The sequence below is a fragment of the Mesoplodon mirus genome, assembly GCF_964341445.2.
Source record: "Mesoplodon mirus genome assembly, chromosome: 2".
Classification (NCBI taxonomy): Eukaryota; Metazoa; Chordata; class Mammalia; order Artiodactyla; family Ziphiidae; genus Mesoplodon; species Mesoplodon mirus.
In genome coordinates, this window is record NC_138977.1 from 44,839,006 (window position 1) to 44,855,382 (window position 16,377).

At 39.0% G+C, this 16,377-nt stretch overlaps 1 protein-coding gene across 3 annotated transcripts in view; it reads right to left on the bottom strand.

Moving 5' to 3' along the window:
- MRPL1 (mitochondrial ribosomal protein L1) overlaps window positions 1-16,377 on the bottom strand; it is an 81,788-nt gene that overhangs the window by 36,878 nt on the left and 28,533 nt on the right. For all 3 annotated transcript variants that reach the window (XM_082632608.1, XM_082632607.1, XM_082632609.1), the window contains exons 2-3: window positions 13,060-13,171; window positions 2,229-2,487 (exon numbers count right to left, since the gene is read on the bottom strand). In XM_082632608.1, coding sequence (XP_082488734.1) covers window positions 2,229-2,487; window positions 13,060-13,171 — 371 coding nt within the window. The remainder of the gene's footprint in view (window positions 1-2,228; window positions 2,488-13,059; window positions 13,172-16,377) is intronic.

A 16,377-nucleotide genomic window follows, 5' to 3' on the forward strand; every position in this document is an offset into this window, starting at 1 on the left:
ACTCCCATGGCACTTGGCTTCTGTCTCTACATCATTCATCACAGTCTCTCACATATTAACAGATGTGTTTGCACAATCCGTATCTTCCCAAGCACCTAGTACAATGCTTTCCACGTGATGGATGCCAATAGACGTTTGCTACCCTGAATTACATTCAAAAGAGCATGGAATTTTTTTAATACCATCAAGCAGGACATGTATATAGCTATGCATATTGAACAATATCCAGCTGATCTGCTCAGTAGGTCACCCCTAATTTCCATCATTGGCTCTAAACCATCAGGTAAATCAGATGATATTAACTTTAAATCCAAGATAGATCGCCAAACCTGAAAGGCTCTTCTGAGTGGGTCTATTTTGAAATTACCTGGACCACCCACCACTTTCAGATATATTTGGGAAGCCAGTTGGAAAATCCCAAATAGATAATGGAATGCATGTGAGGCGCCCTAATACAGGTGGAGTTTCTACAGGGCCGCAGAACTAATATGTTCAGTCACTGGGTCAAGGACCTGTCTAGGCCTATGGCTCAGATCCCTTAGGGAGACATCACAGGGAAACAAGTTCTAGGCCCATAGTTTTGGTGCAGCCTTAAGGTCTGGAAGAAAGAGAAAAGGAGTTGCTCCCTAATTAAACTGATTGAAAGATTATATTTTTAGAAAAGCTTTGCACAGAGATAACCTCCTGAGATTTCTTTTCAGACAAGAAGGCACAAACTCTTAAGCACACTTTATATCAGACATGCAACTCAGTTTTACTGACTGGCATTCCTTTGCCATTAACATGTCACAACTGACTTCAGTAAATTTTTCAATGGCAAGCAATCACAATAGCATCCCCTGGGGGAATGCTGGCTTGTTTTACAAGCACTCTATCAATAACAAAAAATGTCTCAGGAAAACAACTGTACCCTTCCAATGTTATTAGTTTACAAGTGGCTTCCATTTATGAAATGAAACCTGTGGTCCTACAAGACTTCGTTATAAACTACATTAGTGGTTGACTGAGAAAGTGATTATCTTGGACAGTACAACATTTTAAAATAAAAGAACAGTAACACTATGGTATAAAATAAAATTACAACAGGGCTGGTATGAACTAAAATAAGAACTAAGAAATGAGACAGACCTTGGTTCAAATCCTAACTCCACCCCCTACTCTGTGACCTTGAGCAAGTTACCTCACTTTCTGTGTCTCAGCTTCCTCTTCTGAGATTATTATAGAATTAAATGAGCAAATGCATGCAAAGCATTTAGCACTGTGGCTGGTACATAGAAAGTTTCCAGTAAATGTTGATCATTATTATTAAACTCTTACCAAATCCTTCACTATCATCTGATTTAATCCTCACTATAACCAAATGAACTAATAAGCATTTTATCCCCCTTTACAAAGAGAGGAAAAAACTAAGATTTAGAGAGGTTAAACCAGAAGCTCAAAGAGCAGGTAACTGGTGATGCCAGGATTCTGGCCTGTACTGTAACTCGACTCTAGAGCCTATGCTCTTAAGCACTATGCTGGACTGCCTCCTTCTACATGCTTAATTAATTGTTGTCATTGAAGTTGTTAAATTGTATTCAAAACTACATATCTTCTAGTTTGACCCAAAAAAGACATTCTCGGAATAAAAATTAAAATATCATCTCCAAAAAAATCAGACTTCTTAAGTGAGAAGCTTATAAAATTTAGAGCTGTAATGGACCTCAAATCTAATCTAGTGTTTTTCCCACTTTTAGAATTTTATAAACAAGTCTTCCATGGAACTGCAATATATAAACAGACAAAGTTCTGGCTGAGATGAGAGTAAGGGGCTTGGAACTCTACCCAAACTTAGTCTCAACTTTAGGATTCTAAGGAACACATCTGAAGGCTACTAAGCTAATCCAAAGTCCTCATTTGCAGAGAAGGAACAACATACCCAGGCAGCCTAAGTCATTTTTCAAAGTTACAGCAATACCTCAATTAATTTTAACACTACTTTTATTGAAATTTATACCGGTGACTTTCAGATGAAGAGGAGATATATGTTCATCAACTCTGAAGAGTACATTCAACATTTTATTTTATATTTTGAAAATTAAGACAAACAAACATATTTTTCAACCTAAAGTTCAGAAAGAGCACAAGATTTTCTAAAAATTATTACAGGAGACAAAAATTGTTTAAATGAAGAAACAGCAATTCTTTAGACCACTGTTCACAAATAAATTTTAATTGAGTCTACATACCTTCTTCCCCAGTGTCATATCCAGTGTCAAATCAAGATAGACACCTTGCTTTGGATTAGTAAAGTCCAGAACTTGAAATTTCTTAAGTAAGTGAATAGCTTTCTCCACCTCGTATATCTGCCTTGGATATAAGCGTTTTAGGTAGACATCATCTTCAGGTTCACCTTCCATAAAGGGATATGACTTTATTTTTTCTATCTCATCTTTTTTCTCATCCGACGCTTTTTCTTTGGCACCTTTTTTTGTTTTCTTTGCAGGCCTTAAAAAAAAAATTCAAGATCAGTTATCTCAATATGTAGTCCAAGAGACTTACAAAAAAGGCAATGGGGCTTCCCTGGTGGCGCAGTGGTTGAGAGTCCGCCTGCCGATACAGGGGACGTGGGTTCGTGCCTTGGTCTGGGAAGATCCCACATGCCGCGGAGCGGCTGGGCCCGTGAGCCGTGGCCGCTGAGCCTGCGCGTCCGGAGCCTGTGCTCCGCAACGGGAGAGGCCACAACAGTGAGAGGCCCGCGTACCGCAAAAAAAAAAAAAAAAAAAAAAGGCAATGTACATTAGACCAAAAAAAGACAAAAGATAAAGTTTATTTTAATTCAAAAGCATAGATTATTTTATAGTTTTTCTAGTGCAACAAATATTAAGTGAACTTTTGAACTGTTTGCAATTGATACAAAGTTGGATAAGGCATTGATGTTGCTCTCCAGAAACTTAAGAGGAGACAGACATGCAAAGAGATAATTTCAATATGATGTGGTAAATACTTTGAGAATGTTATCAGGGCCATAGGGAAAAGACATTAACCCTGCGTAGGAGGAAGGGAAGAGTTCTGAAAGAGATGACCCCAAAATCAATTCTTGAAGGATAAGGAAGAATTAGCCCAGATATATACCCAAGAGAAATGAAAATATATGACCACACAAACACTTGTACACAAATATTCACAGCAGCATTACTCAAAAGAGTCAAAAAAGTAAAACAACCCAGATGTCCATCAACTGATGAATGGATACACAAAATGTGGTATATTCATACAGCAGAATATTAATAGGCAATGAAAGGAAATGAAGCACTGATACATGCTATAATTTGTATAAACCTTAAACACATTATGCTAAGTGAAAGAAGCCAGTCACAAAAGCACCACATGTTGTACGGTTCCATTTATTGCAAATATCAAGAATGGGCACATCTATAGAAACTGAAAGTAGATTTGGTGGTTGTCTAGGGCCAGGGGAGAGGGTTAAGGAAATGGGGAGGCACTGCTAATGGGCATGAGGTTTTGAGGGAAGATAATGAAAATGTTCTAAAACTGACTGTGGTGATGGTTGCACAACGCTGTGAATATACTAAAAACCACTGAACTGTATCCTTTATATGGGTGAATTGTTTGGTACGTAAATTATATAGCAATAAAGCTATAGAGTTGTCCAGGCAAAGAAACAATGTAATAAAAGTACTGAGGCATGATAAACAGAATGGTACATAAGGGAAGCTATTATAAGTTCTAGCTGACTAGAGCAGGGGTTGGTAAACTTTTTCTGTAAGGGATCAGAGAGCAAATATTTTATGAGCAAAAATATTTATGAGCAAAAATTTCAACTCTGCCACTGTAATGTGAAAGCAGCCACAGCCAATTCAAAAATGAATGAGTGTAGCTCTGTTCCTATAAAACTTTATTTATGAACACTGGTTTAAATTTTATAATTTTCATGTGTCACAAAATACTGTTCCTTTTTTCCTTTTTTTTTTCCAATCACTTAAAAATGTGAAAAACATTCTCAGCTCATGAAGTGTATAAAAATAGGTGGCAGGCCAGATTTTCTGGCCCACTGGCCATATTTTGCTGACTCCTGAACTAAAGGTAAAGCAAAAGGCAGGAAACAGCAGCACATGAGGCTGGCAAATCTAGATCACAGAGGGCCTCCTCTAGAAGCAATGAGAAGCCACTGAACAGGAGTGGGATCTGTATTTCAGGTAGAGTATTCTGGCTGCAATATAAGGGATGGATCTGAAGGAAGCTAGATTGGAGACAATTAAGAGACAACTCGCTCCCTCTCTTCTTAAGGAGGTATGACAGCCTGAACCAGAGCAGTGATGGTAATAGGCTGGACAGATTACAGAGAGATATTTTACAAGGTAAATATTGAAGATAGGGAAAGGGGAAAGAGAAGACTCTAGAATACTTTGTAGGGTTCTGGCTTGGGTGACTAGACATAGAGTAGTATCATTAACTAAAACCAGAAATAAAGAAAGCAAAACAGGTTTCCTGTGAGGGAGGTAGTCACAGAGATGAGCTCCGTTTGGGTAAACAGAGTTTGAGTGTGGGGTTAGTTGCATCACTGGCCCCAATTCCTTACTCCCTCTCTCTATTCAAGTCCCTCTGCTAAGTGACTCTGCAGTTCCTCCCAATTAAAAGGGTGGAGTATATTTCTCAGTGCCTTGATTTGGTCATGTGACTAGTAGACCAATAGAATAGAGCAAAAGTGAGTTTCTATGCTCTAAGCTTAAGACATAAGAGGCTTCATCTGTTTCCACTTGTAAGTTTGTATTTCTGCCATTTTCAGAAGAACAGGACCCGGGCAGCCCAAGGTGGGAGGATGCAAGAAGTGTGAAACACAGCTGCCCCACAGAGCCCCTAGATTAGACAATTCTCAGCTGACCTGCAGCAGACTCATGGATGCACAGCAAGCCCAGCCAAGGTCATCAGAGACACCCATCCAAACCTAGCTTAGATCAGCTCACCCAGAGATGTGTGGGCAATGATAATTAATTATAAGGTAGTTTGTTACATAGCAAATGCTAACAAGATGCTTACAAACTAAGAAAATATGTTCAACAGAAAATTACAGGTAAGAGTTTGAAGTTAAGAAGTCAGAGCTAGAGGTGATATATTTTCTCAGCATTAATCCAAATCACACCTTTAATCTTTTAACCATAAAAGTTTTAAATTAGTGAAATAATATTTTAGAAAGATGTCTGGGTTCTAAGGTAGACAGAATAATGGCTTCCCAAAGATGTCCGTACTTACCTGGCAAAAAGGACTCTGCAGATGGGATTAAGGTTAAAGAACTTGAGATGGGGAGATCATCCTGGACTACCCAGGTGGGCCTAAATCACACAGTCCTTGAAAGCAGAGAAACTTTCCCCTTTCTCATCCGCATCTGATAGATATGGGAGGAGACAGGAGAAATTTGAGCATGAAAGGGACTCAATATGCCATTCCTAGCTTTGAAGACGGAGGAAGGGGGAGCCATGAGCCAAGGAATACGGGTAGCCTCTTGAAGCTGGGAATGGCAAGGAAACAGATTCTCCCCTAGAGCCTCTAGAAAGGAACGAAGCTCTGATGACTCCTTGATTTTAGTCCAGTGAGATCCATGTCAGAATTCTGACCTACGGAACTGCAAGATAATAAACTTGAGTTGTTTTAAGCCACGAGGTTTGTGGTAATTTGTTACATCAGCAACAGAAAACTAATATGGGGTCCTATAAAATTTATGCAAAAGAAATGGATGACAGTCAAATGATATTTTAAAAAAGAACCTCAGAAACCAATCCAACATATAATTCCATTCTCACTTATAGCACTGGATGAATCCTTATTACCATAGCTAATAAGAGTATCCTCCCAACTAATAAGCAATTTGACCGAATAGCAGATAATGACAGTGCTTCTTTTTAATGGGACACAGGTGCCCTACCACTGGACCACTGACAAGTCTAAGTAGGTGCCCGAGTGGATGATGCGACATGTCCCAGTGGTATTTGGGAGGACACCACAAAATCCTGAAACCTTCCAAACTGGAGAAATCACATTTTATATTTAGTAAAAGAGCAGTGAGGCCAATAGAAGAAGGAGCCTAGAGAGCCTGTTTTAGTAATAAACTCTCTAAGATAAACAAAGGAATAAATATTGTAACTATAACCTACAGATTTACTTTATGTAAATGCTGATTTCACCACTATATTTTAACCATGACTGAACCTGTCCATTTAATTTGTAATTAGTAATATGAAGTTCCCAGGGGCTAAAATATGATTTTTAAAGTAATAAATATTTGCAAAACCCAATATAAGTCTGATACATAATGAGACTGAGTTGGGATATACAGCAGTTTACTTATTTATACTTTAGACCTTGTTTCACAAAATATTTGAGATGGTTCAGTCAAAATATTAAGTTAAAAATAGAACACTATTTTAGTAAAAAAAAAAAAGTACATCATTATAACACAGAGCAAATAGCACTCTAAGGAAAACACTGTCTTCCAAAATTAAAAAAAAACTGCAATTGAATAAAATCTGTCAATAATAATTAATTTTATAAACCCACCACCTGTTGTTTTCCATGATGCTCCAAAAATTGTCTGCTTTTATTCATAAGAATCACAGCCAGAAGAACTCTGTTGTTCATGCAATTATGTAAGGCCCTATCAGGAGAACTTAAATACTATGATTCTCAGAGAATAAAATAATCATATTAGAAAGGTTTTGGGGAAGGTGAGGGAGAAACATCTGGCAGTCTGAATTAGAGAGGACAGAATTTAGCTGTAGTTACCTGGGTAACTAAACCACACAGACTAAATGAGTAATAAGAGACTGTTTTCAGATAATAACTTTCTCCCTGCTTCACCTGTCTCCTACCTCCAAGAGAATGAAAGGAAAAAATAATTCCACGGTCATACCCAAATAAAACAAGATAAGAAAAAAATCAGTGTTATAATAAAGCTCACTTCAAGATCCTTGAAGATCTGTGACCCCAGAGATCCAAGTCCTTTTAAGGCTGAAGAAGCCTTTACTTTGAGGAATTGGGGTGGAGGTAGGAGGGTACACAACCTCAGTCAAACTAAACTGAACTAAACAGAACTAAAGAGAAAATGCCTAGGGCATATAACTATTAATGGAATGCCAATGTTTGGAATTCTTACTTCTCAGTGTAATCACATAAATAAAATCACAAACACCCACCTCTGATGCCGGTTTATTCATTAAACTTAAATGCAGGGACTTCCTGGTGGCGCAGTGAATAGGACTCCGCGCTCCCAATGCAGGGGGCCCAGGTTTAATCCCTGATCAGGGAACTAGATCCCACACGCGTGCCGCAACTAAAAGTTCGCGTGCCACAACTAAGGAGCCCACCTGCCACAACTAAGACCCCAAGCAACCAAATAAATAATTATAAAAAAAAAAAGCTAAATGCAGAAGTTCTGCTTATACCTAAAATGTAAAAACTGACAGAATAAAACCTAGTCAATAATAATACAAATAAAAGCTGGAAAGAGCATTAACAATGACAGAGTCAGATAAAGTCACAACTTTTCTTGAACGCGTCACAGAGCTGAGATCGTAGGGCAACCAAGTAGGTCTGAAATCTCCCCACAACCCCACTCCATATGCATATATCCAGGAGGGTCTCACCTGTAGCAGAGAATAAGAGGAAGGCAAGCAGGCAGGAAAAAAATCAGCTAAACTTTTAGCACTAACGTATAAACCCCCTGAGAGATCCAGACACGAGGGGAGTTCACACTCATTGCGTGGGCCTTTTCCACAGACCTCCACCAGGTGCTCCCGGGAAAGACGGGAGCAGGCCAGGGGACTAGGGAGCCTCCTTCAAGGGTGCAGTATGGAGAAGATCAGCTACTACAGCGGGAAAGGCAAGTAACCCTGAAGCCCTCTAGGGCACAGGTAAACACCCACTGTATGTAGGGAAACAAAAGAAGAAAAAAGCACTAGAAAGAAGAAAAAACACTAAAACTTCTATCCTCGGGGGTAGGGCAGGAAATAGTCCTGAGTGCAGTATCATCTACCAATAAAGCTATGGAAGGGCCCAGGCACTATGGCACAAGACCTCCAATAGATACATACCATGGGGGGAGGGAGAGAAATACTGAGAAAACCTCATCCCCAAGGACCAGCAACACTGGGACTACTTAAGACAATGGCTGAATTTGGAAAACACAGAATCCCTTCTGCACCCATCACTAGCCTGACAAGCACTGAGTAATAAGCAATAGCAGTCTTCTACTTGGGGAGGAGCAAGAGTATGGAGAGTGACCCCCTTCTGAGGCATAGCTGCACAGGCAAGGTTGAAAACTGGGCACGGAACAGCAACACTGAGAAAAAAAACCTTCTAGCAACCCAGCCCCCACCCTAAGCACAAGGTAACAGTACAGAAATCCGAAGCTGGTGGTGGTAACCATAGCAGTAACAAAACCAAACCCCAGCTCAACTTTTGACTGGATTGACTTAACACTGTGACAGAAGAGGCATGTCCATTTCCAGGCATAAATAGTATGTACTTTAGTCTCAACTGTTCGAACAAAATATCTAGCAGTCAATAAAATATTCTGGGATATACAAAGAAGCAAGAAAAAGAACCTGTTGTCAAGAGAGAAGCAAAACCAGAGTCAGAGATGCCACTGGCAAACCATGAGTATATACACATACACGGAGAAGAGAGGAGATTCAGAGTGACAAGAGAGAAGAGAGAAGCAAGCACAAGCCCCTCTACCCTGTCTCAGGTCCTGATAAAAAATCAGCCATGAAACAACTATTTTTTTTAGTATATTATAAAGTCAATATATTAAAAAATTAAAACCACAATTAAAATTGCGAATACTATGATTCTCATCAAGCTACTGAATAACTCATTGTTAGACACGGAAAAAATTATCTGCTAATAAATTTTCAGGTTTTTTTTAAACATGCATATTTCTTTTTTTTTTTTAATTAATTTATTTTATTTTTGGCTGTGTTGGGTCCCTGCCGCCTCGCGGGCCCTCTCCAGCTGCAGAGAGCAGGGGCTACCCCCCGCTGCGGTGCACGGGCCTCCCACTGCAGCAGCCTCTCCCGCCTCGGAGCACGGGCTCTAGGTGTGTGGGCTTCAGTAGTTGTGGCACGTGGGCTCTAGAGCACAGGCTCAGTAGTTGTGGCACACGGTCTCAGCTGCTCCGCAGCATGTGGGATCCCTCTGGACCAGGGCTTGAACCCGTGTCCCCTGCACTGGCAGACGGACCCTCAAACACTGCGCCACCAGGAAAGCCCCATGCGTATTTCTTATGCTACAGTTTTTAGGTGAGTGAAAACTCCTTTTAAAGTTGTACTGGAATATGGGGAAGACATAAAATGAGAAATTTCTATAGGATAAAAGAAAACAACACTTAAAGATAAAACATTCTCAAAGTAATTTGTCCCTAATAAACAAATAATTCCACAAAGCAGAAAGAAAAAGACAAACAGCCCAATAGAAAAATGGGCAAAAGATATAAATTAGACATACAATGAAGAAACACCAATAAAGATTGATGATATCCAGAGTTGTTAAAAATGTGGGCACTCTCACTCACTGCTGGGTAGGGATGTAAATTGGTACAACCAATACTCCTCCAAATTCTCAAAAAGAATCCAGGTACTACTCAGACTCAAAGGAAGCCTCCATTCTAGCATCATTTCTGCCTCCTCTCTCTTCATCCTATATTCAAGCTATATCATTCACTTTCATCCTTCTGCACCAGTGAAATACCTTTCTCCCAATTCCCCTGCAAAATCCTATCTATCTTTCAAGACTCAGCTCAGGGCTTCCCTGGTGGCACAGTGGTTAAGAATCTGCCTGCCAATGCAGGGGACACAGGTTCGAGCCCTGGTCTGGGAAGATCCCACATGCCGCGAAGCAACTAAGCCCGTGCACCACAACTACTGAGCCTGCGATCTAGAACCCGAGAGCCACAACTACTGAGCCCGCGTGCCACAACTACAGAAGCTTGTGTGCCTAGAGCCTGTGCTCCGCAAGGAGAAGCCACCGCAATGACAACCCTGTGCACCGCAACGAAGAGTAGCCCCACTCGCCGCAACTAGAGAAAGATCATGCTCAGTGAAGACCCAATGCAGCAAAAAATAAATAAAATAAAATAAATAAATTTATTAAAAAAAAAAAAGACCCAGCTCAAATACTTCTTGCCATATTCTCCTCCAGGAAGAATTAATTGACCTTTCATCTGTGATCCCACAGTACCTGGTCCATTCCTCTACTACAGCACTTAAGACATATTAAAGTTATAGTGCAGATATGTGCTAATTTACAATGTATAAAGAGCTCCTACTAATCAACAACAAAAAAAATAGGAATAGGACATGAACAGAAAATTCACAGTAAGGAAAATATAAATGGCTCTTAAACAGATAAAAAGATATACAACCTCAATAATAACAGTAATAAAATATAAATTAAAAACATGATGATACCATTTATTACCTATCAAATTGGCAAAGTTCAAAAATTTTGACTACATTGTATATGGGAAAATAGGCATTCTAACAATAGTTGCTGGTAAGGACATAAATTGGCAAGATCTCTATGAAGGCAATTTGGTATTACCTATCAAAATTATAAATGCACACATCTTTTGATTCAATTCTATTTCTGAGTTCATACTACAAATATATTCATAATATTTGACAAGATCTATGTACATGATTATTCAATGCAGGATCATTTGTAATAGCAAAAGGCAAATGTCTTTTGGAAAGACATTTCCAAAATGTGTTTCAATAAGGGAATGGTTAAGTAAGTTGTGGTATATTCACACAATGAAATGTTATACCCATGTTCACTGTAGCAATATATACAATAACCAAGACACGGAAGCAATCTAAGAGTCCACTAATGGAGGAATGGATAAAGAAAATGTCATATACACACACACATACACACACACACACACAGAGGAATATTATTCAGCCATAAAAAGAATGAAATCTTGCCATTTGCAACAACATGGATGGACCTTTCTCTTATGCTAAGTGAACTAAGTCGACCAAAGAGAGACAAATATCATATGATCTCACTCATATGTGTAATCTAAAAAAAAAAAAAAATGCACTTACAGATACAGAAAACAGATTGGTGATTGCTAGAGGCAGGGGGAGTAGGGTGTAGGTGAAATAGGTAAAGATGGTCAAAAGGTACAAACTTCTGGTTATAAAATAAATAAGCCATAGGGATGTAATGTACAGCATGGTGACTATAATTAATAATACTGTAATGTATATCTGAAAGTTGCTGAGAGAGTAGATCTTAATAGTTCTCACCGCACAAAAAAAATTTGTAACTCTGAATGGTGATGGACGTTAACTAGACTTACTGTAGTAAGCACTTCCCAATATATACAAATATTAAATCATTATGTTGCATACCTGAAACTAATATATGTCGATCATATCGCAATTTTAAAAAAATGACTAAACAGCTCCATCTGAAACAATCTCCAAGATACACTGTTAAGTTAGAAGCAAGGAAGTGAGATGCAGGGTGTATAGTTAGACAGGAAACTATTTTCCTCTACTCACAACAATTCTGACACTAAATGTGTGGATTTTTTTCCCCCACACCCTCCAATTATCCAACATCAGCTGGATAGCCTGTAATTCAACACAATTCTGACACTATTTGGATTAAACATCATATCCCACAAGTTAAGGGTTCTGTCCCACAAGACTGCCCCTACTTCAGATGCCAACTGCAAGTCCGGGCCTCCGGTACTTTTGGTCAACAGCTATATATCGGGGGGGCCCCAGGATCCCCCTCCTCAGGCTTCATAATTTGCTAGAATGGCTTGCAGAACTCAGACAAATGCTTACTTAACACTTACTGGTTTATTACATAAGAAACGATATGATAAAGGATACAGATGAACAGCCAGATGAATAGGTACAGGGGACAAGGTCCAGAAGGGTCTGGAGCGCAGGAGCTTGTGTCCCTGTAGGGTTTGGGTGTACCACCCTTTCAGCACATGGATGTGTTCAGCAACCCAGCAGTTCTCCAAACCCCATAGTTCAGGGATTTTTATGGAGGCTTCATCATGTAGGCATGAGCAATTATGAACGCAGTCTCTAGCCCCTCTCTCCTCCCTGGAGGATGGAAGGTAGGCCTAAAAGTTCCAAGCTTGTAATCACAGCTTGGTCTTTCTAGTGACCAGTCCCCATCCAGGAGTCGACCAAGAGTTGCCTCACTAGACAAAAAGACACTCCTATCACCCAGAAAATTAAGGGTTTTATGAGCTCTGTATCAGGAACTGGGTCAAAGACCAAATATTTTTGAAAAATGCTCCTAGCATCCCTATCACTCAGGACATCACAAGGATTTTATGAGCTCTGTGTCAGGAGCTGGTGGCAGAGCCCAATATAAATAGTTCTTATTATGTCACAGAATACTAGCTCCAACACTTACTAGCTCTGTGACCTTGGGCAAGTTACATAGTCTATTGGTTCCTTGCTTTCTGCCTCTAAAAAAGAGCATAACAATGGCCGCCACATAAGGATGCTCTAGGTATTAAATTAGTTATTGAACGTTAGTATTCAATACATGTCAAGTATTATTATAATAAGTCATGCCTCTCCTTCAGGACTACCAGGTCAAAGAAGCAGAGATGATAAAGTTTTACAACTATATATCCCTGTATGTCTTTACAGAACCAAGCATATTGGTTTTGTTTTTTTAAATTTATTTATTCTTGGCTGCATTGGGTCTTCATTGTGGTGCGTGGGCTTCTCAATGCAGTGGCCTCTCTTGTTGCGTAGCACGGGCTCCAGGCACACGGGCTTCAGTAGTTGTGGCTCAAGGCTCTACAGCACAGGCTCAGTAGTTGTGGAGCACGGGCTTAGTTGCTCCATAGCATGTGGGATCTTCCCGGCCCAGGGATTGAATCCATGTGTCCTGCACTTGCAGGAGGATTCTTAACCACTGCGCCACCAGGGAAGCCCCCCAAGCATATTGTTTTTTAATCAAAGATTTAAATGATAGCAAATGAAATAACTAAAAAAACAAAACAAAAAAACTTACCTTGTAGCAGCAGCAAAATGTCTGTTGGGCACCAGAACGTACACAGAACAAGGATAAAGAGACGTCTGAGAAGCCATCTTGGAAAGACTATGCCTTTGCTGATGTATCAAGACTTGAAAGAAAAAAAACATGTAAAATATTAATATTAATCACTACATACATAGTTTTTACATTCTCAGTGTTTTCTAAAACAAAAATATTCAACATTTGTGAGTTAACCACAATCTTTAAAAAGTGTAAAAATGGAAACTGTACTTCTTGAAACTAAAGCCAAGTAAACATATCTAATTGAAGAATTCTGTCCTAATTTATTTTTAACTTAGTCTAGTTCAGGCTCAACAAAGTATGTTAGCTCTATTATTATAGATTACAAATACGTATCCTGAATTTTTAATTTAAATTTTATTCTTCTTCGTTTTTTTTTCTTGTATAGATAATACATTCATGTTGCCCAAGGTACTTCTGAAGGATAAGAAAGTGGAGGGTACTATCTTACCAGAGGTCAAGATTGTTATAAAGCTATGGTAATTAAGACACTTTGGTATTGGCACAAGTATAGAAAAATAGACTAATGAAAAAATAAACATCCCAGCAACAAGCCCATGTACATATGGATACTGAAATATGACAGAGATGTTACTGCAAATCACTGTGCAAAGAATTCAATAAGTGGTGCTAAGGCAAGTGATTATCAACAGGGAAAAGAGTATATTTAGATCCCTGTTTCACACACACACATACACACACATGCACACACAATCAATCAAATCTAGATGGACTAAGGACTTACATGTGAATGGCAAAATTTAAAGGTTTTCAGAATATAGGAAAATATCTTTATGACCTTTGAGAAGGGAACAATTTCATAAACAAAATCCAAAAGCACTAACCAAAAAGTGACTGCGTTAGTGTTAAGAACACCTGTTTATCAAAAGATACTTTAAAGAAAGTGAAAAGACAAGCCAAAAACTGGGAGATTATAATAGTAACATACATACTGGACTAAGGATTAATATCCAGAATATATAAGATCAACCCAATTGAAAAATAAACAAAAGAGATGAATAGACTTCTAAATGAAAAGGAGATACAAATGATGCATAAACACGTAAAAAATGTACAGTCTCGGGCTTCCCTGGTGGCGCAGTGGTTGAGAGTCCGCCTGCCGATGCAGGGCACAAGGGTTCGTGCCCCGGTCCGGGAAGATCCCACATGGCCACAGAGCGGCTGGGTCTGTGAGCCATGGCCACTGAGCCTGTGCGTCTGGAGCCTGTGCTCCGCAACGGGAGAGGCCACAACAGTGAGAGGCCCACATACCGCAAAAAAAAAAACCCCAAAACCCCAAAAAACGTACAGTCTCATTAGTAATCAGGTAAATGTTAATTTCAACCACAGTAACATATCATTTTACTGTGCTACTTAAAGAGTGGTCTGTGAGCCTGTTACAGCCTATCTGTTACCAAATTAAAATTACCCCAGCATGTAAATCAAACACATCACTAAGTAAGTATATTATTTAGTGCAGCTGACAAAATTTTTTTTCCACAAGACTTTCTCAATGAAGGAAGAGTGCTTTGATCTTATTTTGGACAGGTAACAGTTTGTAGATGAGATAATTTAAGTAGCACTGTTTTACATGTAGCAAATTGGCAAAACTTTTTTTTTAAAGTCCTGTATAGCTGAAAATATCACATCAGGATAAATTTTACACATAGCAGTTAAGAGTATGAATTGGAATACCATTTTGGAAAACAATACGGCATTACCCAAAGAGGATGGGCACGCACACCTCAATGATGCAGCAATTATACTCCTGGGCATGTACCCTAGAGGAACTCCTGCACACGTGTACTAAGAGACATGCACAAGAATGATCATCACATCGTTGAAATGGCAAAACTGAAGAAAAGAACCCAAGTGTGTATCTACAGTAGGATGGATAAATAATTTGTGGTATATTCCTATAATGGAAAGCTACAGGACTGTAAAAATGAATAAACTATATGCCATATATATAGATGGATCTTACAAACATAATTTGAGCAAAAATGTCACTGGCAAAAGAATTCATTTGGTATTATTTAAATTCAAAAACATGCATAAGTAATCAATATTGTATTTAGGAGTGTGTGTGTGTGTGTGTGTGTGTGTGTGTGTGTGTGTATGTTAAAACTATACAGAAGGGGACTCCCCTGGTGGCACAGTGGTTAAGAATCCTCCTGTCAATGCAGGGACATGGGTTCGAGCCCTGGTCTGGGAAGATTCCACATGCTGTGGAGCAACTAAGCCCGTGCACCACAACTACTGAGCCCACGCACAACTACTGAGCCCACACACCACAACTACTGAAGCCCATGCATCTAGAGCCCATGCTCCACAACAAAAAAAGCCACCGCAATGAGAAGCCTGCTCACCACAACAAACAGTAGCCCCCACTCACCACAAGTAGAGAAAGCCTGCGCGCATCAACGAAGACCCAATGCAGCACCCCCCCAAAAAAAAAAACTATACAGAAAAACAATGAATAGAAATTTAGGAAAAGTGCCTTACCTCTGGGGAAGAAGCAGATCAAATAAGACAAAAGTACTTGGGCCTTTGAAGGTATTGATAATGTTCTTTTTTTTTTAAGCTTACTAGTAAGTATCCAGAATTTTAAGTTATTATTCTTTATATGTTATAAATATCTTTTGTATGTAGAAATACTAGGAAAATGTTTTTATTTAAGGATTACAAAAGAATATACAAAAGTAAAGTCTTCTTCCAACCCCTAAAACCCAGCTTCCCTCCCACGTTAGTAATTTCTTATGCATCTCTCTAGAAATATTATTTCCCTACTCTTTTATTAAATGGCAGCACACTCTACTCACTGTTCTACACCTTTATTTTTCATGTAAAGGTATTAGAGCCCATTTTCACACATATATTAGATATAGATGTACACACATTATTTAGAGATGTGTATATATAATCTCATGTACGCCTTTCACAAAGGTACATTTATACATATGTACTACAGCGATAATTTCATATCAGTTCATAAAGACTTCATCTCTTCAGAGCTGCAAAAGTACTACACTCTGTGGTTGTATCATAATCAGTGACCAGCCATTAGCCATTTATAATATTTTGCTATTATAAACAGTGCTGCAGTAAATGACCTTGTACAAACATCATTTTGCACACATACAAGTATATTCATAGGATAAATTCAAGGGAATTTGCTGGGTCAAAGGATATGAACGTTTGTAATTTTGATAAATACTGCTCTCTACAATAACAGTGCCATACACATTTCAAGCAGCAATGAAAAGGTTGCCT